Source organism: Mirounga leonina, unplaced genomic scaffold, assembly GCF_011800145.1.
Source record: "Mirounga leonina isolate KUSES-001 unplaced genomic scaffold, KU_Mleo_1.0 Mir_166, whole genome shotgun sequence".
Classification (NCBI taxonomy): domain Eukaryota; kingdom Metazoa; phylum Chordata; class Mammalia; order Carnivora; family Phocidae; genus Mirounga; species Mirounga leonina.
This window is the reverse complement of record NW_023270418.1, coordinates 11112464-11136372: the sequence shown is the minus strand read 5'-3', so window position 1 is coordinate 11136372 and position 23909 is coordinate 11112464. Positions and strand designations below refer to the sequence as shown.

The following is a 23909-nucleotide window of genomic DNA, read 5'->3' as shown; positions in this document are numbered from 1 at the left end:
AAGAAAGAAAGAAAGAAAGAAAGAAAGAAAGAAAGAAAGAAAGAAAGGAAGAAAGAAAAGAAAGAAAAGAAAGAAAAGAAAGAACGAACGAACTTTCTGGGGCACCTGGGTGGCTCAGTGGGTTAAGTGTCTGCCTTCGGCTCAGGCTGTGATCTCAGGGTGCTTGGATCGAGCCCTGCATCGGGCTCCCTGCTCAGCAGGGAGTCTGCTTCTCCCTCTCCCTCTGCGGCTCCCTCTGCCTGTGCTTGCTCTCTCTCTCTCTCTCTCAAATAAATAAATAAGATCTTTAAAAGAAATAAAGAACTTTCTAATAAATCACAGTATTTTCAATGATAATGCATAGTTTTGTGAAGTAGTGAGCCCTTTAAATTATATAATCTGTATTCAAATTGTGTTTGATACTGTCAAAATGATGGAAAAGTGATTTATGGCTAGTTGGGAACTTTGACTATGTAACTGCCAAGGCTTATTTCAATTCCAGATTCTATGATCTAAACTAAACAATAAGGCAAATAGGATTATGTATATATAATTAAATAAGAACTATTAGCACTTAAACATGAAAAAATATGCTTTATCCATCTGTTACTTTTCTTTCAATAAGAAGAAAATAATAATAAAAATGTATGATATATGTACAATGGACTTATTGGTACATCAACTTCTCAAATTAATCACTATAATAATCCCACTATAAATACAGAGATTTAAAAAAAAAATCAGTGTGCATTAACTTTAACCTTTTTAAAAAGAAATGGAGGAAAATGCACTGTGAACATTTTTAAATTACCAGAGTTATATTTTCAGATATACTTGCTTCATTTATTTCAAGTTCAGATCAACATTTGAATTCAAATTAAAACTTAAGGTATTTCCTTTCTAATTTACTTTAACTCTTATAGAAAGTTATATATTTAGTATCAGAATCGGCAAACCCATGAAATCATTATGCACAATAGAAAACTCTAATCAGGAAGAACAAAATGTGTATGCTATACTAACCAATTAGAAGAACTGTTCCAACAGCCAAACCTCCACCTGGAAATGAAACAAAACCAAGAAGAAAATTAATCTACCCTTTCATACACATTATCTTTAGCATAAAAGTTAAGCTTTATCAAGGACAGCAACTTGACTAACTTTAAAATTGCAGATGAGAACAACATTTTAATTACCTTTGCAATACTTTGCTTAAGGTGCTATTATGAAATAATTACATATTATATGTAATTATACACTACACATTACAATTACTTTCATAATATACTGTACTATCCTCCCTTCTCCTGTGATAGGACCATGCAGCATTCAACATAACTGTGGTTATGTGTTCTAATAATGTTATATTTAGTACTTGTTAATAAATTAACTCAATAGCCAAGACCTAAATGTTCACAGTAACTTAATACTACAGAAGTACAACATAGGAAAGGTTATTATAATAGAAATTCCACTTTAATATTTACACTCAAATTTAATGTCTTGGGGGAGGAAAAACCTGATAATTAAAAGTAATTCTTTTTTTCAATATGAATAATATACACAAAGACTGGACATACTCTTAAATACATTTAGAATTTAAAATAAACAATGTTTTCATAATTTCAAACAAAAAAGTCACAATCACAAAATACATTTTTAATAATAGCAGAAAATGTTCTTTTGAATATCTGAATTAGGGCAATACAGTTATGAGCATATAACTCAAATAGTGGTTCAATAAAAATCAATTTAAAATCAAATTGTAGAAAACGAGAACTACACTAGAAAGACATTTGAGTACAAATATTTTGTGCAACATTTGTAAAAACACTTGTAAAAGTATTACTATTTGTAATTGTTATAAATTACACTAGCAAATTCACTTAAAAAAGAATAAAATATGTATATCAAAGAATGAAATGTATTTAAAGTAATTTAAAAAGAAAGTACTCAAAATTGTTGGATAATTGAAGACAATCCTACCAGTGTCTTTTGGTTTTGGTGCATAAAACTGTGAAAGAAACATTTAGAATACCAATAAAGAACTTTTCCTCCAACAAATTTTGTAGTGGCAAACATTATATAGAAAAACTTAGTATGAAAAGTTCCTTTGATAGTGTTTACTTTTTGCCTTGCAAATATGCATAAATGTTATCTTTCAAAGAGTTTGAAATTTGGTAACATATATGAACATAGAATACAATGCAAAATTTGGTGACTTTATGACTCTGAATAGAATATTTCAAATTGCTAGAGAAGATTTTAAGAAGAAACTAGTACTTTATGTATTTTTATGTTTAGGTGGATTTGTTATAGGACTAAATATATATTTTAATTTCACATTTAGATAGGTTCTTTCAATATAGCATTTAAAGCCATACCAGACTACACAGGATAACTTCAAATTTTGTTCTAACTAAGACATTCACATAAACTGAAATATATAGGACGATAACAACCATAAAGGATCTGAGCAAAAAGATTTTCTCTGAGATAAGATTAGGTTAAATGTCTACTTTTACAGTGTGTGCTATATATAGACCACTACTAATTTTTTAATCCATTTTGAGCACTTTTTTTATTAATGCATTTTGAGCCTTTTAAATTACTTTCCAGTTCCTTATTTCTCTTTTACATGCAAAAACAAGCATTTAAATACCTAATCACCATTCTGTGTATATTTAAGACAAACTAATAGATGTACATAACAGATACTGCAGTGTCTAGTCTAGAGCAGGTACTATTAAAAAGTTACCTGGTTTTCTTTCCTTAACCTATTTCTTATAGGAAGACTTAGATTTCTTATCTAGACATCTCTGGGTCTATGTTCATGTAGCCTGAAATTAAGAATTTATGTAAGACCTACAACTGGAATAGTTAGATACAGAATTTTTTTTGTGAATGTCATTCACAGTGGGACTATTAAGAACAGATCCAGGAATAGTTTCCCAATTAAAGGAAATGATACCTAGCTCACGTGTCTGGCTCAGAGAGGTACTCAGTAAGAGCCGTTACCATTCTGGCTTATTTTTCATTAAAGATATACCATTATTTGATAAATAGGGATCACTATAATAGTAAGAGTAAGACTACTTCCCATTGATGAACTAGTTAAGCAAAGCATTATACAAATGAGAGAACACTAAAAAGGTAATTTTCTGTCAGAATTATACAAATAATCCAGTTTCAGATAATTCAGGAAATGCCACCTAATTAAATTTTAAATCTTATGTACATTAAATTTCTAATGTTTGGAAAATTTGAACATTACTTAAAACAAATGAGGACATTTTAATGACTTTAATCAGACATCTGAATATTCTATCAGGACTTCTCTTACAAAAAGGCAATTATCTTTTCTTCTAAAGGGCTCTACCACGTAAATTCACTAGACTTAAATTTGGATGGCTTAAACAAAGGTTGGTCATTTTGAAGGTTGGTCATGGGGAATAAGATGAAGCCACTTATTAACTATTATAAAAATCAACCTTTTATTCTGTGTATGAGGGAAAATGATTTGACATGTACATATATACACATATATAGCAGCAAAGTTCCTCTATTCTTCCAAATTTCAGGGTGACGAGACCTCACATTTCCCTAAAATACCTCTGTATAAGGTATTTTGATATATCTCACTTGATATACTGAGGTTCTAACTGTATGTTAAGTTTGAATAAGTTTGTAGCCATGTACTCATAAAAATAAAAAGCTTCAGCCACCAACCATGACAGGATATCTTGACATGATACATTCAACCAAAGCTCATTTTAATAGATCTTTAAATTCAGAAATCCATTAGTAATTTTAATTAATTTCAAAAGCAACACAAAGTTCACATTAATAGTTCCCAATTAAAATAGACTATCTTTTCCCATTAGTTCACTAAAATGTTTGGCAGGTAACAGGTAAGGAAGCAATCATCCTATTTCTGTGATGAAACATAAGGAGTAAAAGGGTCTTGTTTATGGTATCCTCTCCTCTTTAATCAGATCTTAGAGAATTCATCAATACATTGAAGTCACTAAGCAAATAAACTCTTGGTTTTACTTATAGATCTCAAGAAGTCGATTTCCAGCTTACTAAAAATACAGGTAGAATAGTTTACCAACACATAAGATTATGAGCTTGAAAGCTTGAAGATTCTTTGCAAGTTTGATATTTTAAAGTGTTAATTTAATCAAAATTTAACATTTTAAGAAATGACACAGCATTTTGTCTTAAACTAGAAAAAAAATCTAATACTTTAGAAAACATTATCAGAAAATTAAGATCTTATTAGGTGACAATTATCTTCTGATTTTAGGATTTTTAAAATATGATGGAAAGGGTTATTTTATTCATGTGAATAGTAACCAAATGATTTTTTAAATTAAAAAAAATTTTTTTACAGTTTTTTTTTTTTTTTAAATAGGTTCCATGCCCAATGTGGAGCTTGAGCCCATGACTCTGAGATGAAGAATCACATATTCTACCAACTGAGCCAGCCAGGAGCCCCAGAAAATTATATTAAAGGGAGAAAATTCAATCCCCATACACTTCCCAAAGCAAATCTCTAATTAAGCTATTAATTAATTTTGGGTAAGCAAGGTCAAATTAATATATTAGGATATAATGACCCAGAAGTGATACCTTACTTTGTAAGGGCCTCTCCTTTTTCAAAGTTACAGGAAGCAAAAGGGAAAAGAAATAAAAGTCATAAAAGGTAACAGTAATTTATATCATTCCTTTCTATAAAGGAATAGTTTTGTATAAAATTATAGAAGGTCATTTTAGGGAAAACGCAATGTACAAAAAGTTCATATCCCTTCCTTTGTTCATAGCAATGTCCTGAACTACTTAATTAATGCCATACCTCTAATTAAATTGCAATTTATTTCATTAACAAGTCTACTTTTTCTTCTCTCTCTGGGAGGTAGGAAACATCCTGACAACTCTTGATTATCACAACTATTAGCTGGGCAAATACAGGAAACAAAATAGAAAAAGCTATTAACAGTGAGAATGGTTCTGTAGATTAAATTACATCAAACAATTTTATATATTGATATAAATAAACTACATTTTCCTTAAATATATAGCCATCAGTTGCTAAACTATCATAATCATAAAAATAAGGATTATTTTTAATATATAGTCCAAACTCAATGTACATCCCACATTCTAATTAAGATACAGTGGAGCAAAGGAAATAAGCCCACCAGTATTTACTTTTTGACATTAGCCTTGAAAATGGCAGCTACCATCAAGCTTCTTTGGAGTATTCTTCTGGGACTATTCTTTATCCCAAATCCCTATCTTCCCATTCACTTGACTGTCAAAATTGAGTAAATTCCAAACAGCACATAAAATAAGCCAGTCAAACCTCAGAAATCACCCTTCCTTAAAGTACCTTTTTGAAGGATGAGGCTGGGGGAGAATTCCCCGTTAGACAATATGATCCTAAGATGAGTTACACCTTTTACCCTAGAAAAAAAGAAATTCTGCCAGAATCCCTTATTTACTGTAAACTTTTTGGCGATTCCTAGAAGAAGGGAATTGAAATATTTATATATAGTGTCCTCATATAACAACATAAGTGTCCTGGAAGGACAGGGTTGAGAAGCTAGGTTAGAAAACTTAGAAGTTGAAAAATTCCAATGTGGTCAACTTGGGAAATGTATATCAATATTTAACTAAATTTAAGTTGTCAGAACAAAAGTTTTTGATATGATTAGATCATGTTTAAAAGATGCTGATATAGGGAATTGTCAAATTCATGAAGCACTTGGGAGTAGGAATGGAAATAGTAGCATATCTTCAAATGACCAACATTCAATTTGCCTATATATTTAAAAATATACTTAAATATATTTTGAATCTATGCTTAAAATTACATTGACATCACAGTGGTAGTAAAATATCACTGCACTGCATGGCAGTGACAATACAATATTTACTTGTTTTACAGTAACCACAGAATAGATTTAGGCAACAATCACAATGTCATAGTATAGTTTCACCATTCTGATATCATAACATCCTATTATCATTATATCTTGTCACAATATGGTTATATTAGGCTTGTCACAATCTGAGTCCAATATTTTAGAATAACAAGATAATCTGAATTACTTATATTTATGTGTATACACATTAGCAGCCAAATGTTTCACTTCCAAATAATGTTTTAATGAAAAACGAATGGATTTGCTCTACAGAGCCACACAAAATAAAAAATAATACAAAAATGCCATTAAGAACTTAACAACTAAAATACTTCTGGACATATTTATTATTCCAAATGTACTAACTCCTATTATAACAACCTCTTCTGTGCACTTTGAGAGTTAACTGTATACATGAAAAACATATTTCAAAATATCCCCAAACTGATACCTATTCCAATTATCTTAAACAAACACCAATTTTTAGCATAAGCTTGTTACAAATACTAGTGTCCCTCACAAGGAAATCTGGAATATTTTTATATTACAGTTCATGTTTATATCACTGTAGAAACACTTAAGAAGGTGCTTTAGGTTAGCTTTTTGGTGGGTGCTTGAAGAGACTTAAATTCATTAGTCTTAGGTTTGATAAATGCTTAAAGCCACTTCAAAAGAGTTCTCAAAAATTTGAAACAGCTGTAGCATAGTGCAGAACACTAAATTTGAAGCCTAAAGATCAGCCTACACTGTCTCTAGCGTTATGATTCTGTTCATGTCACTGTACCTAAGTCTGCTTCTAGAGCTCACACATAAGTCATCCTACCTCTTTCAATATCTCTTATCCTTTTTTCTACACATTTCTCTTCCAATCAAGAACTTAATGAGAATCAACTACATGCCAGGAATTGTGCTAGGCAAATTTTGTTATTCTAATAAGAAACTGAAGGTATAATGTCAGAAATGTGACCTTTTCGTTTGAAGAGATTCAGGATCAAGTGAATGAAATTACATATCCCCACTGAATTGGGGGTGGGGGGGGGCAAGGTAAAGACTAGGAACAGCTTCCAAACTTTAAGTTCAAATATGGGATGACACCAAGTAAAGCTCAACAGGGAAAAAAACTGGGATAAATATTTGTTAACTAGATATTTTGGATCATTTGTTTTCAGTACCATGCAATTTAGGAAAGCAAGACTTGAAACAATTAAGTGAAAATACTTAAATTTGTGTAGAAATAACCAGGATCCAGTTAAGAACATGACATAACAGAGGCAAGAAGCTGTGCTCTTTCTCACAGGTTGCTTGCCTTGTCAATTTCCTTTGCACTAAAACTGTATGAAAAGTGTACCTTGAGGGGCAAAAATACAGAGAGAAATTTCAAGTATAGTACAAGAACAAGCAATGGCATTTGTAATATTTTATGAAAGTGTACAAGACTTAACTGACACATATCACACACTATATAGAAATTATGAAATATAAACACAGACCAATTTTAATGAAGCAACATTCTGATAGTAATTAACTAATTTACAAGCTCTATTAACACAGCAGCTCTGTCCTACCAATCTAATGTGGTCAATCTTTGCAACATAACAGTTACGAAACAAGCTATTCTTCAGCAGGCTTCTCATGAAAAATTGCAGAGATTATACAGGAAAGCCTAAGAACTGGACTTCTTTTGTCTCATTAAAATGTGAATTAACTTTAAACATATCGTTTGCAATGTAACTCTAGGAGGCAAAATATACAGAGAAAAAATTTAACAAAATATATACACATATATTTAACGCAGATACTAGTATGACCATCAGTATCAACAACAGTCTTTCACTACTTTGTACCCACATAATTCTTTAACATCCATTCTCTTAAAGCCAATAGAGTTTGTTTGAAGATTCAGAACCAGGAAATAAGCAGCCTGGCGGTGAAAGAGGGGAAGTTATTTTTTTTCAGCATTTTCTAATGAAGCCCATCTCTCACAATGATACAAACTTTTGTAGGTTAGGCGAAACCACGAGCTACCTGGGGTTGGCAGAAGGGTGCAATCAGAGACCAGGAGGTGATCCTGGAGTTGAAGGCCAAACCGTCTCCATATATTAATGATTCCCCCTTACTAGGTAGTATTTCTAGATAAAAGCATGTAGGGATCCCGTTGTAACCTAGAAAAGGCTGGTGGGCCAGAACCACAGTCGAAAGTGGGAGCAGTAACAGCATTTAGGAGTCTCCATGCAACCTTTCCTCCCCTCCATCTCTATCAGACCGGACTATCCTCTCCAAGTCCGAAGGCTGAGGGGTCAAAGAGAAATATGCGGTTAGGGTGGCTTCCCTGGCAGGTGCCCTCCCTAAGTTTTCCCTCTGTTGAGCCCACATCTCCGTTCTGAACCGACCTAGGAGCTGGTCCAGGGCTGGGAGCCCGGTAGATACCAGCAGCTGTCCATTCCGCACCGATGGTCGTGTGCCCGCGATGGACACCAGTCGAGAACAGCCGCTGTCGGTACCGCTTGCTCTAGGACCCTTCCTCTGGAAACTGGTGACGTTGTTCTTGCTGGTTGCAGCCACTATAGATCCAGTACTCCCAACGCCGGTGCCGCAGGTCGCCACTGCCGCCATCTTGGAGCTTCCCGCGTTGACCCAATAGGAACTCTGGGAACTCAAGCAGCAGGCCTGTCAGAGCCAGCCCCAAACACCCGCCTCCTTGCCCACGATCACCGCTCCCGTGGCCAATAGGATTGAGAGCTCTCCTTCCAATCAACCAATCGCAAGGAGTATTGCTGAAAAGTGCGCTCTGCGCGGGGACGGCGGACTTCTGCTGGGCCCAGGTGAGAAAGGCCCACCTGAGTCTTGGGTGAGAGTGTTGCTTGGTTCTTTGGGGCTAGAGGTGGGTAATATCATTTAACATTTTTCTCGTTTTGGGTGTCTTCATTAACGCAGAGTTAAAAAAGAGGCCAGTGGAGCGCTATATCCAGTAACTACCAGTGGGAACTTGCACCTTTCTTCGCTCCTTAGGAAAAAGGAAAGATACTTTCCCCCGCCCCTTTCTTTTCTGATTTCTGAGAGAAAATTCATTCCGCCCTTACCATCAGGTTTTTTGTTTGTTTGTTTTGTTTTTTTTTTTGTTTTTCTCGGAATGGTTGTGTTATATTGAAGAAATTGGAACTCTTAATGAGTTGCTTGCTGAGCATCTGGGCACAGTTAGACAGTTCCAGTGGCAGGCAGGTGGGTTGGATTTAGACCTTAAGAGGGAAAACTCTTGAGCTTTGAGGCGATTTGGTTTTCCTGTCTCAAACAGCGCATGACAAAATGTACTTCTCTGACAAGTCCCCGTGAGAAGCTTTCGTTAATTTTAATTAGTGCTTCTGGAAGTCTTGGGGCGCGTTTCCGTAAGCAGTGTGAATGACAAGTGTTACTCTGACAACCTTGTTCACACATTTAATTGTCATTTGCTGTTAAGGCAGCTGCAAAGAACAGAAAATACTTTAGGTCTCTTTCCCCAAAAAACTGGTATTAGATGTGTATGTACTTTATTTTCCTAGTGATTTGTGAACTCTGAATTGAAAGCTTTTTTATTAGCATAGGGATTTTATGTGCGGAAAAAACATGTCATTTAGAGCTGTGTCTTTGGATTTACAGCTTTTTTCAAAAGTGAGCTGGGTGGAGGAGTAAGTGATTTTTAAAGGTATTCATGATTGACAAATGTCTAAACTAAAAAAAACCTCCCGAATCGTGCCTGCGCTACTGAATTATTGGTTTTGACAGTGATCTATGATACCTCATTGAAATTCTTGCCAGTGAATTGTTTTAAATCTCAGTGACTTGTTAAAACTTTTTGGCTGATTCTGTTTGATAAATTGCAATTAGTTTTGTGAAATAGTGGCTGGTGGGTTTTGTTTTTGTATTTAGAGTAAAATCTTAAGAAAGTAAAACAAACCACCTTACTATTTAGCAGTGTACCAACTGGAAAGCTTGATCAAGGTTTAGATGCTTTCATTTAGAACCTTTCCTCAGTATAAATTTTTAATCTAAATTATTCAATAAATAGCTGTTGAGTGCTTACTGTTTGCTTAGACCTAATGTGTCACTTTAGGCCTATAAAGTAAAAATGTTCTCATTTGGGGGAGACAAGATTAACACATAGAAAACAGCATAGCGCTTAAAGTGAACACATTGGACAGTATGTGCTAATTTTTTCCTGTAGTATATAAGGGCTGAGAAGATCAAAACAAAAAGGGACAAAACAGTCTAATTTCAAATGGAAACTTCTTGGATATTTTTGCTGCTTGGAAAAATTTGAAATAATAATGAACTTTTATAGGCTTTTTTACTACATATTCCCTTGTTTCCTCTCCCTTTACTTCATCCTTTAGTTTTCTAGAAGTGGTGGTATGATGCTTTGTTTATGATATTACTAGAACTGAAAAATTTTTTTTCAACTTTATAATTCAGAAAGCATGCCATATATGCACAACAAGGCATTCTTGAAATGAAGATGTATCTTGTGTATAACATTATCATAGAATAAATTTATTTAATCTGTCTTAATTTTTTTACAAAGACAAAACTTTTGCCTTCAAAGCAAATAATGCCAAATACTTGAATTTACGAGTATGTAGAGTTGAATATAAAACATTGGAATAAATGAGGTATTTGTGGAAAGGGTATGTTTAGGTGTGGTGTTAATGATGATTAAAAACAACTTAATAATTAACAATTATTTATTGAGCACATACTAAATCCCAGGGAGTATGCTAAGCATTCAGGTTATAGGAGAAAGAATACTTAGTCTCGTTTTTCCTTGAGTTCATAGTTGGGGGAGGTAGGTGGGTAAATAGGATAATAAAGTATATTATAAGTGCTATGGAGGACAAATGCAGAATACCTAACTTGGACTGAGAGAAAGGAGAAGAGCCTTGGGAAGCTTCTCCTGAGGGGGAAGTTTAACCTGTGTGATGAAGGAAGTGTAAAAGATGAGGCCATAATAGACCGTGAAAGCCATTACAGAGAACAGGAGACTATTCCTTCAAATTTGCTCTCACTGCCTCTGTGCAAGTAGTTCTCATGATTTACACATAGTGCTAAGAAGAGACTGGAGAAGTTAGACAAAGGTCTAATTGATTTTTTTTTTTTTAAGGTTGCGGCTCTTGTTTTTTTGTAAAAATAATAGGAAATGGGAAATTATTGAAAAATTTTAAATAAAGCAACAACATAACGATCATATTTGATTGTTAGGTTTTGGCTAAGAGTATACCAGAAGAGAATGGATTGGCTGACTGTGGTTGGGATAAAAAGCATGGAATGAATTAAGAGATTACTATGAGGAGTACAATTGATGTGACCAAGGAAAGTTGACAGGAGGAATCAGATGACTAACAGATTTCTGAGCAGGTTTGTGGATGGCAGAGGATAAAGAATAAAGGAAAACAGCAAAATTTTGTAGTTATGGTGTTGGTTGTTTTAGGGAATGGGAGATCATAAAATGAGTTTTTGAAATCTGTTTTGAATATGTTTAATTGGAGGTACCCTAGGAGCATCCAAGTAGAGATGTCCAATAATACTGGGCTACGTGAGAGAGGGATCTCTAGATGAAACGTACAGATTTGAAATTAATTAGCATATGATGGGAGTTTACCCCAAGGGATGGATAAACTCACCAAGGAAATGTATACTTTAAAATGAGAAGAAAAAAGGACCAAGAATAAACTTTGGGGAACATAACATTTAAAACCTTGGCAGAGAGAAAGAAAGTAAAATAAGAATTGGAAAGTGTTTATTTAGTAATACTGTTTCACAGGCTTTGTTAAAGGAATATTTGATGGAGTAGTAAACTGAAAAGTCAAATAATTGTATTTAGAATTGAATGGCAAGTGAAGTTGAATATTCCATAAAAGTAGACCACTTTACATTTTAGAAAGCTTTGCTATGAAGGGGGATAGAGAGATGACAAACGCTTAAGAGAGGAGTTTTGTTGTTAAAGAGAGAAAACAAGGCACTGGAAAATAATTCTAGACAATTGTTAAAGAAAAGGACCTAAATGAGATTGAAGGAATGTCAGTCATAGCACAGGAGAAGGATCAGTATTTGAAAGGCTGGGGGGACAATTCAATGGCTAAATGGTGTAAATGAAAATAAGCTCTTTTCCCTCCTTTCTGCCATTAACTTGTGTAGTCCTTAAGACCATTTTCTCTTTTTAGTCCATATCCTTACTTTTATCCAGTCCGAGGACCTCAGTTACCATTTATATATCAATGACGAACATGTATAGTCCAGGTCACTTCTCTGACCTCCAGAATTATAAATTCAGATATTTACTTTACCAGTTTCTTGAAATTCTTAGTGGGGCTTCAAACTCATAATGCCGCAGACTGAACTTCCTCTTGTTTTGTATCTCAGTAAATGATAGGACCATTTTCAGAATTAGTTGCCTAAGACAAGGAACCTCACTACCCTCAGGTCCTCTCTCAAGCATCATTCTTCCATGTCCGTTACATTACCAAGACCTATGGAGTTTACTTCTTAATAGCTTTCTAATCCATTCTGAGACTATAGCCCTCATCTTAGTTCACCTGCAGTATATTCTTCATTCAAGAGCCATCCTAATCCTTTCAAAATAGAGGTCTGATAATATAAAAACAATACGTAGTAAGCACTTGCATGTGGTTCCCTCCATTTGCCTCTCTGGCCACATCACTGTAAATTTCCTCTCTGCACTCTAGCATTTATTCATTCTCCTGTACTCTAGCATTTACTTATTCTCTCATGTTCTCTTCCTCCAAAAGGCCGCTAGTTAGCTTCTGCTTATCCTTCAGATCTCACTTCAACCTACACATTCTCAGTAAAGCCATCTCTCCTTGCTATCAAGATGAAATCAGCTCCAGGGCACCTGGGTAGCTCAGCTGGTTGAGTGCCTGACTCTTGATTTCGGCTCAGGCAATGATCTCAGGATTGTGAGATTGAGCCCTGTGTCAGGCTCCACGTCTAGCATGGAGCTTAAGATTCTCTTCCCTCTCCCTTTGCCCCTCCTGCCCCACACGTGTGCACACTTGCTCCCTCTCTCTCTCAAAAAAAAAAAAAAAAAAAAGAAAAGAAATCAGCTCCTTTGTATCAACAACGAATGAGTGGAATTGGAAATTAAAAACACAATGTCATTTACATTAGTATCCAAAAAAATTAAATATTTAGGCATAAATCTAAAAAAAGATATGTACAAGATCTGTATGAGGAAAAATACAAAATACAAAATTCTGATGAACATAATCGAAGACTAAATAAATGGAAAGATATTCCATGTTTATGGATAGGAGACTCAGTGTCAAGATGTCAGTCTTCCCAAATTGATCTATAGATTGAAATGCCATCCCAATCAAAATCCCAGGAAGCTATTTTATGAATATTGACAAGCTGATTTTGAAGTTTATATGGAGAGGCAAAAGACCCAGAATAGCAAACACAATATTGAAGGAGAAGAACAAAGTTGGAGAACTGAAACTACCTGACTTCAAGACTTACTTAAAGCCACAGTAATTAAGACAGTGTGGTATTGGTAAAAGAATAGACAAATAGATCAGTGGAACATAATAGAGTACCCAGAAATAGACTCACATAATCTACTGATCTTTGACAAATGACTGAAGACAACACAATGAAGCAAAGACAGTCTTTTCAGCAAATGGTGCTGGAACAACATACACATGGCAAAGAAAAAAAAGAGAGAGAATCTAGGCATAGACCTTACGTCCTTCACAGAAATTAACTCTAGTGGACCACGTAGCTAAACATAAAATGCCAAACTATAAAACTCCTAGAAGATCACATAGGAGAAAACCTAGAGAACCTTGGGTATCTGATGCTTTTTTAGATACAATACCAAAGATATGATCCATGAAAGAAATAATTGATTAGCTTGACTTCATTAAAATTAAAAACCCTTGCTCTGTGAGGGTCAAGAGACCCTTGTCATTGTCAAGAGACCTTGTCAATGTCAAGAGAATGAGAAGAAAAGCCACATACTGGGAGAAAATTTTTGCAAATGTTATAAGCTGATAAAATATTGTTATCCAGAATATACAAAGAACTCTTTAAAACTCAACAATAAACAGCCTGATTTAAAAATGGGCCAAACCTTAACAGACATTTCATCAAAGAAGACATACAGATGGCAAAAAGCAAATGAAAGGATGCGTCACATCATATGTCATCAGAGAAATGCAAATTTAAACAACATTGAGATACTGCTGCACACCTACTAGAGTGGTCAGTGAAGCACTGACAACACCAAATGCTGATGAGGATGTAGAAGAACAGGAACTTTCATACATTGCTGATGAAAATGCAAAATGGTACAGCCACTTGGGAAGACAGTTTGCAGATTTCTGACAAAACTAAACATGCTCTTACCATATCCTCTAGCAGTCATGCTCTTATACATTTACCCAAAGAAGTTGAAAACATCCACATAAAGACTTACACATGGATGTGTATTGCAACTTTATTCATAATTACCAAAACTTGGCAGCAACCAAGATGTCCCTCAGTAAGCGAATGGATAAATAAAGTGTGGTATATGCAGACAATGGAATATTATTCAGTGCTAAAAACAAATGAGCTATCAAGCTATGAAAAGACATGGAGGAACCTTAAATGCAAATTACTGACTGAAAGAAATCAATTAGAAAAAGCTACATACTGATTCCAACTCTATGGAATTCAGGAAAAGTCAAAACTGTGGAGACAATAAAAAGATCAATGGTTGCCAGAGGTGGTTGAGGGGAGAGATGAATAAGCAGAGCACAGGATTTTTAGGGCAGTGAAAATGTTCTGTATGATGGATATGTCATTATACTTTTGTCCAAACCCATAGAACGTACAGCACCAAAAGTGAATCCTAATGTCACCTGTGGACTTTGGGTGATTATGATGTGTCAATGTAGGTTCATCGTTGGTAAAAAATGTGTTGTTCTGGTGAGTGACATTGATAATAGGGGGGCTATACGTTTGTGGAGTCAGGAGTATATGGTAAATTTCTGTGTCTTTCTCTCAATTTTATTGTAACTCTAAAACTGCTTTAATATGAAATTAGCTGTATAAAATTTCAGCCTGTGGATTCCATAGACAACATGTATATCACCCTTATTGCCACATAGTGGGACAATTTTCCTAACGGTTACAAGAAGTTGGTATTCTGAGAAGTCTTCAAATACGATTGAAAGACTGCAGCAACACACTTAAGGTATACCAAAAACCATGTTGGTCATGGTAAGCAATCAGCATCTCATGACTGAAATGGGCACCTCTCCAATTGGTCTTTCAGTGGCTTTCTGAGATGTAGGGTCTGTATAACTATTGTGACTATGCAGGTGAACCATATTAACAAAGATATTGTGAAGGCTTACTGTAGGGTCTGATGGTGTTCTGGCAGCATGATTGAATGAATAAATGTCAAGGTCATGCCTGTACAGAGGGAGTTCTTGGACCCCATGTAATCTCATTTTGCTTCCTTTTAGTACACTCACAAAGAAACCAAAGTCCTGATTTGCTTTACCTGTTTCTGTACTTTAATGTAGATGAAGCCATACACTGTTTACTCTTGTGTTTGACTTCTTTTGCTCATTATATTTATGAAATGATTGGTATTAATTTGTACAGATGTGGATTATTTATTGCTATATAGTACTGTGTAAATGTATCACAATTCATTATCCATTCTGCTTTGAAAGGGATTTGGCTAGTTTACTATTTGTGGCCAAATATCTTTCTAACGTGGTTGTACCAATTTACACTCTTCCCAGGAATGTTTGAGAATTTCAGTTGCCTGTCATCCTTACTAACAGTTAATATTTTCTTCTTTAGCCTTTCTGAAGGGTTGTGGTATGACATTGTCATTTGGATTTGGAGTGATTTTTACTCATTAATTAGTGAGTTAAGCTAAAGATTCTCTTTTTAATGAGTAATTATGAGTAATGAGAACAAGTACTCAAGAGTACTTGTTCATATGCTATTGGCCATTTAGATAAACCTCTTATGTGAGGAGTCTGTGTCTTAGCTAATTTTTTTAAAAGTTGGATTGTTGGATTTTCTAGATTTTTAGGAGTTCTTTTTATATTTTGGGTAAAAGTCCATTTTGGAATAAATATATTACAAATATCTTTTCTTAGGCTGTGACTTGCCCTTTCATATTCTTTTTAAAAATTTTTTTAAGTGATCTCTACACTCAACATGGGGCTCAAACTTACAGCCCCAAGATCAAGAGTCACATGTTCCACCAACTGAGCCAGCTAGATGTGCCCCACCTTTTCATATTTAGTTTTTTCACATTTAGTCAGAATATATTCTGATGTATCAGTTTTTTGCTTTATAGCTAAGTTTGCCTACTCCAAGATTCCAGAGATGATCTCAGTGTTTTCTTCTAAAAGCGCTGATGTTTACTTTTAAATATTTGAATCTGCATTCTGACAGAATTGATTTTTTTTTCCCATTGGTGTGAGGCAGGGGTAAAGATATATTTGTTTTTCCTATATAGATAGCCTACTGACCTACCACCATTTATTGAAAAGACAATTCTTTCATTGCTATATGGAATCATAACTCTTTCAATTAATAAAGTGACACTGATTAGGTAGATTACTTTCTGGACTCTCCATTCCTTTGTTTAGTTTGTGATTTTTCAGGTTCTTCAGAAGGATGACTTGTTTCTTTGTTTTAACTACCTGTACTGCTCTGTGCTCAAGCTAAATCAGTAAAAATAAGAAACCTTTTGGCAATCTGTAGAGCCTTCACATAATTGTTTTTTGTATTTTGTCTTGAGTTTATGGTTGTTATCTATGGGAGAGTTTGTTTTGAGCTTACTTTCACTATATTAGAAGCAGCTTTTACTACCTTTTTAATGACTGTTATTACTGATATTATTTGTGTTTCTTTTCCTTTTCTTTTCATTGTTAGGTTTGCTAGGGATTTTTCATTTTTATTCTTTTTCTAAAAACCCTACATTTGGCTTTAAAATTTTCTCTTTTATGTTTACTTTTTATTTTGTCAATTACTGCTCTTTATTTTTTTTTTCCTCTACACTCACTAGTTTTGATTGGCTGAGATTTTGTTTTTTTCCCCTTTGTGATAAAAGCTTAATTCATTGATTTTCTTCTTTTTCTAATATACTGTTTTATAGTTAAGGGTATAATTTCTCTAAACATTGCTCTAGCTATGTCCTACAATTTTTAACATTTTATATTTTCATCAACATTTATTTCAAAATATTTTCTATTTTTTTGTTTTGATTTCTTCACTGACCCATGAATTTTTTAGGACATTTTAAGAATGCTGAAATAACTAATTACATTGGATGCCAGGAAAGCAGGTATAATCTGGGACTGTCCAGGGCACATGAGTACTTACGTTCATCCTAATTTTAGTGGATGTTTAAATATAAACAGAAAACTGGGGAGTTTAAAATTAAAATTTAAAAATCTATTGTAGGGGCGTGTGGGTGGCTCAGTAGGTTAAGCGTCTGCCTTCGGGGACCTGGGATCGAGCCCCACATCGGGCTCCCTGCTCTGCGGGGAGCCTGCTTCTCCCTCTGCCCCTCCTCCGGCTCATGCATTTTCTCTCTCACTCTCTCTCAAATAAATAAAATCTTTAAAAAATAATAATAAAAATCTATTGTATAATCATGTCTTCAGTGTAATAGGGTAAATGTGTCAAAAGGTAAACATGTTTTGGTTCAAGGAGATTTGTTAAGTAAATGTATCTATAAGACATTTTTAGTAGTAAACACTAGAACACTAAAAATTTTTAGTGGTAAAAGAAAAAGAAATTCCAGAGCTAGAATGGCCCAGTATTGGAATATATCCTAAACTGAGACTATTCTTTATTTTTGTGTGTAACCCAAGTAAAGGAATTGAACAACTACTGACTGGTGTCAGGTGCTCCTTTCATGTGTCAACTTGAGGACTCTCCTAAGCATAAAGATGTTATGTTAATCTAAGCCTGTGTGTTGTTCTGATTATCATGGACATTACTGGTGAGATGTGATCAGTTCATTTTCAGTATGAATAGTTACGGAAGTCCAGGGAAAGGCCAAATATTTAAAACCATTCCATTTGAAGCTTCTTACATCTGATTTTGCATGGAGTGTCACACAGACTAGTGAAGCTCCCCTGTAAAGAAATATATAATTCTTGGTACAGTGAATAGTGTTAAGAGAGGGAAATATATTATTTTGGACTGCTGTTTTCTAGTTTAAGAGTCTGGATGTGAAGTATGTTTATACTTTATATACTGGATATGAAGTTTCTTGCAGTATAAGATGAAAATTAAAAATCCGAGCAAACATTTTCCTTGTTAACTCAGAACTAAATTGGAGCCATCTATTATACTACTTCTTAAAACTTTTTCTTCGTGACTCTTGTTCCGTGTAATTATTCTTTCTTTCTTTGAATTATATTTTCTTAGGAAACACTCTTTTTGATTATTTTTAATTTTGATAGCATTAATTAATTGCATTTCTTACATTGAATTCGTTTGTAATCTCTTTCATATCTATGATGATATTTACTCATTTGTAATGCTATATCTTTGGATTAGTCTCTCAGTTCTTCTCTCTGAATACCTTTGAAGCATTATTTTTAAAAAACCTATTTTAAAGCTTTTTCATAGAATGACATCTTAGATTTATGCATTAATTATTTCCATTTCCAACATTACTAATTTCTGTTTTTTTCTGAATTTTATCTTTCTTCCTGCTTCTCTTACCTATTTTTTGTTTTGCACTACAGTACTTTTTAAAGCAATAATTAAAATACAGTTCTAGTAATCTGTTATGGTAATTTCCAAATAATCCCTGTCCAGTAGAATGTCCTGTATTGATGGAAAAGTCGTATATCTACATTGTCCAGCACAATAACCATTATACACATATAGCTATTGCATGCTTACAGTGTGGCTGATATGACTGAGGAACTGAATTTTTAATTTTATTATTTAAATTTCAACACTACATTTGGCCAGCTGCTACTCTATTGGACAGCGTAGCTCTAGATCAAGATTTGACATTTTTTTCTGTAAAAGACCAAATGGTAAATATTTTAGGCTTTGCAGAACATATGGTCCCTGTTGCAACTATTTAACTTCACTGTTGTAGTTAGTACAAAAGCAGCCTCAGACAGCATGTAAACAAATAAGCATTCTGTGTTACAGTAAAACCTTATTTGTTAAAATGGTGCTGGCAGGATTTGGCTCATGGGCCCTAGTTTGACAGTCTCTACTCTAGATCAAAGATGTGTCTTGGAATATATATATTTTCTTTCTCCAACTCTGTATTGTCTGGTCCTTTCCATTATTTTTCCGTGTGTGTGTGTGTGTGTGTGTGTTTTGGAGGGGAGAGAGGAGTCTCTTTTCCTGCACTATTTTAGAGAGATCATTACCCACACTGGGTTATTACTCTGTATTTCTTCAACCTTTTCCAGCTTTTCAAGTTTTTCTGTATTTGGGGGGAGGTGGTGGTGGTGGACAAGCTTTCCATTTTAAATTTATTTAAACTCTTCTCCTTTTAATCCTACTCTTTCATATACATCTTGTTTTATAGCTGCGATATTTTACACAGTTTCTCCGAAGATGTTAAATAGAATTCTTTTTCTTTTTTCTAACCTCTTCGAATTACCTCTGTTTTCTCTAGAGTTGCTTATATTATTTTTCATCATGGGCCTTTTTCATTCCTATGGTTTCCTTAAATGTTGGTGATCCTTGGTTGTCCATTCATGTTGATATATGACCAGTTAAATAATATAGATTACTGGAGTAGCTTTTCTTTTTTGTTTCTCTAGCAAATCTTTACCCTAAATGAAAAGGACATTGATAGAGAGTTTTTTGTAGGTGGATATGATTTACTTATTGGTGTGCTTTGCTTAGAGTGGATAAGCAGATAGGCCAGGCCCTTCTCTATTAGCCAGTTAAGGAGGATCCTATCCTATGTTTCCACCCACCATACTTGGAGCCCAAGTTCCTCTCAGGCAGTTTTTACCTTTTTTTAGTAGGTTATCCTCCGTAACTGTTGATTCAGCCCACAACCCCTTTGGAGTCACAAGAATTAAAGTGCTCTATCTTCCCTGAAACATTCTCCTGTGTGTGTGGTTGGCCAGAGGTCAGCATACTTTTTCAGAGACCAGATAGTAAATATTTTACATTTTGTAGGCCTTACCACCTCTTTCACAACTACTCAACTCTGCCATTTCCACCCTAACCTATCATTATGATTTCATATGTCCTATCTTATAAAAATACTTCAAAGTGTCTAGTATGTTGATGCTTTTCACTCCCTTGTACTGGCCTGAGGATCAGCCTATTCTTCTATTCGGACCTTCAATGGATTGGATGATGCACACTCACATTAGGGAGGGCGATTTGCTGCACTGGGTCTAATGATCTGTTAATCTATTCCATAAATAGCCTCACAGGAACACCCAGAATAATGTTTGACCAAATTTCTTGGTATCCCATGGCCTAGTTAAGTTGGCACATAAAATTAGTCATCATAGTCACATAGCTAATAAGTGGTAGAACAAGGATTCACAGCAGAGCTAAGCTGTTTGATGATAAAAATCCATGCCCTTATATACTAGTTGCACCTGGATACAAACTCAGTATCTTCCTAAAGATAGCCCTTTATTTATTCAATTTATGGATATTAGCATAAGAAATGAAGCCTGTTTCCCTTGCTATTCAGAGTGACCAGGATGGTGAGAAAATGTGATATGAAACAACTGGGATAGTGAGTTCAAATATTTAACCCAGAGATGAATGATTCCGAGTTTCCTAAGACCTATGTTAATCTGGTGAAAGGGAAATTAGACCCTTTGTTTCTCCAGAGCATGGAAATTTTAATTTCAGTTAAGGTTAAAGAACTTTTTTAGGATTGTCTAGCACTGAAACAAGATCTTTAATAATTTAAAACTATTTGCTTTTAAAAATCTTTAGAATTTTATTGAATATGGCTTCCCAACGATGACCCACCCTAAGCCCTGGAACATGTGAACATTATTAGATATCACTTCCCCAATTATGTTGTCATATGGCACAGTTGACCTAAAGATTGGGAGACTGACCATGTGAGCCTGAGCTAATCATGATACCTTTCACAAAAAAGAAAAAAAAAAGAAAAAGAGAATATTCTCTAGCTGGTAAAGAAGAGGACATTAAAATCAAAACACTTGAAGAATGTGACATGCTGGGTCTGAAGGTGGAGGGACCATGGGAAAAGGAATGCAGAACACCTTAAGGAGATGAGAGATGCTCTCAATTGACAGCAAATACAACTTTAGACCATTTCTCAGCTGCAAAGAACAGGATTCTGCCACCAGCCTAGAAAAGGTTGGTAGTGGATTCCTCCCTAGTGACTCCAGAAAAGATCTCAGCCTGATATCCTGATTTTTGTTTTTTTGTGATAACCTGAGCAGAGAACCCAATCAAGACTGTCTATGCTGGTAATCTACACAACTATAAGATAATACATGGATATTGATTAAAGAAAAAAAAATCTTGGGGCACCTGGGTGGCTCAGTCACTTAAGTGTCTGACTCTTGATTTTGGCTCAGATCATAATCCTGGGGTTGTGGGATTGAGGCCTGCATTGTGCTCCAAGCTGGGCATGGAGCCTGCTTAAGATTTTCTCTCTCCCCCCCTCTGCCCCCCCAACCCCGCTTGCACACTCTCTCTCAAAAAAAAACAAAAAAAATCTTTAGAATTTTAATGTCACAGTTTTACTTTTTATATTTTTTCATTCCCCAAATGGAAAGTTAAAAAAAAAAGCTAAATGTCATTTTGTATTATAGTCATACCTTGTTTTATTTTACCTTGCTTTATTGTACTTCACAGATAATGCATTTATTATAAATTGAAGGTTTGTGGCAGCCCAGCATTGAGAAAGTCCCAACAGCATTTGCTCACTTCATGTTTCTGTGTCACATTTTGGTAGTTCTCACAGTATTTTAACCTTTTTCATTATTATTGTTACGGTGATCTGTAATCAGTGATCTTTGATGTTACTATTGTAATTGTTTTAGGACACCACAAACTGTGCCCATATAGGACAGTGAATTTAACCAATAAAGGTGATGTGTGTTTTGACTGCTCCCAGTCATTTTCTGTCTCTCTGCATCTCCTTGGGCCTCCCTATTCTCTGAGACATGAAATTAGGCCAATTAATAACCTGACAGTAGCCTGTAAGTGTTCAAGTGAAAGGAAGAGTTCCACATCTCTCACTTTAAATCAAAAGCCAGATATGATTAAGCTTAGTGAGGAAGGCATGTTGAAAGCCGAGATACGCTGAAAGGCCTCTTGTGCCAAAACAGTTAGCCAAGTTGTGAATGCAAAGGAAAATTCTTGGAAATTAAAAAGGCTACTCCAGTGAACACATGAATGACAAAAAAGTGAAACAGCCTCGTTGCTGACATGGAGAAGGTCTTAGTGGTTTGGATAGAAGATTAAAATAACCTCAACATTTTTTAAGCCAAAGTTTATTCCAGAGCAAGGCCCTAATTCTCTTCAGTTCTCTGAAGGCTGAGGGAGATGAGGAAGTGTCAGAAGAAAAGTTTGAAGCTAGCAGAGGTTGGTTCATGAGGTTTGAAGAATGAAGCTGTTTTTATAACATAAAGTACATGGTGAAGCAGCAAGTATTACAGAAGATCTAACTAAGATCATTAACAATGGTGGCTATGATAAAATACAGATTTTCAATGTAGACATAGACAAAAGAGCCTTCTATTGAAAGAAAATACCATCTAGGACTTTCATAGGTAGAAGAAGTCAGTGTCTGGCTTCAAAGCTTCTAAGCTTTTAGGGGCTAATGCAGCTGGTCACTTGAAGCCAATGCTTATTTATCATTCTGAAAATCCCAGGCCCTTAAGAATTATGTTAAATCTATTTTACTGTGCTCTATAAAGGGAACAACAAACCCTGGATGATGGCACATCTATTTACAACATAGTTTATTGAATATTTTAGGTTCACAGTTGAGACTGCCACAAAAAAAAGATTGCTTTCAAAGTGTTACTGCTCATTGACAACATATCTGGTCACCCAAGAGCTCTTATGGAGATGTGCAATGAGATTAATGTTTTCATGCCTGCTAACACAGCATCCATTCTGCAGCCCATGGATCAAGGAGTAATTTCAACTTTCAAGTCTTATTATTTAAGAAATACATTTCATAAGGCTGTATAACTGCGATAGTGATTCTTCTGATGGATCTGGGCAAAGTAAATTGAAAGCCTCTGGAAAGGATTCACCATTCTAGATGCCATTAAGAACATTCCTGATTCATGGGAAGAGGTCAAAATGTCCACATTAACAAGAGTTTGGAGGAAGTTGATTCCAACCCTCATGGTTGACTTCGAGGGTTTCAAACCTTCAGCAGAGGAAGTAACTACAGATGTGGAAATAGCAAGAGAACTAGAATTAGAAGTGGAGCCTGAAGACATGACCAAATTGCTGCAATGTCATGATAAAACATGAATGGATGAGGAGTTCCTTCTTATGAATGAGCAAAGAAAGTGGTTTCTTGAGACAGAATCTACTCTTGGTAAAGATGCTGTGAAGACTGTTGAAGTGACAATAGGATTTAGAAAGTTGCATAAACTTAGCTGATAAAGCAGTGGCAGAGTTTGAAAGGATTGACTCTAATTTTGGAAGTTCTACTCTGGGTAAAGTGCCATCAAATGATATTGCATGCTACAGAGAAATCATTCATGAAAGGAATAATCAAGCCATGTGGCAGACTTCATTGTGTTACTTAAAGAAATTGCCATAGCCACTCAGCCTTCAGCAAACAGCACCTCGGTCAACACTGAGACAGCACCCTCCATCAGCAAAGAGATTGCAACTCACCAAAAGCTCAGATGATGGTTAGCATTTTTTAGCAATAAACTATTTTTAAGTTAAGGTATGTACATTTTTGAAACATAAGCACACTGAATAGACTACAGTATAGCGTAAATGTAAGGGAGAGGAAGAGGGAAG

The 23909-nt window shown here is 34.9% G+C and overlaps 2 protein-coding genes across 15 annotated transcripts in view; one reads left to right on the top strand and one right to left on the bottom strand.

The window, feature by feature from the left end:
• ELP4 (elongator acetyltransferase complex subunit 4) overlaps positions 1–8543 on the bottom strand; it is a 247577-nt gene extending 239034 nt beyond the window's left edge. The window contains exons 1-2 of the mRNA XM_035012517.1: positions 8300–8543; positions 1003–1038 (exon numbers count right to left, since the gene is read on the bottom strand). Of these exons, the coding sequence (XP_034868408.1) occupies positions 1003–1038; positions 8300–8522 (259 nt within the window). The 5' untranslated portion in view covers positions 8523–8543. The remainder of the gene's footprint in view (positions 1–1002; positions 1039–8299) is intronic.
• A 111-nt stretch (positions 8544–8654) lies between these two features.
• IMMP1L (inner mitochondrial membrane peptidase subunit 1) overlaps positions 8655–23909 on the top strand; it is a 79491-nt gene continuing 64236 nt past the window's right edge. For 6 of the 14 annotated variants that reach the window (XM_035012504.1, XM_035012491.1, XM_035012507.1 and 3 more), the window contains exon 1: positions 8690–8790. The gene's annotated coding sequence lies outside the window, so the exon portion shown is untranslated. Of the gene's footprint in view, positions 8791–23909 lie in introns of all 14 variants that reach the window. The other 8 variants (XM_035012496.1, XM_035012497.1, XM_035012495.1 and 5 more) reach the window with 8 other exon arrangements.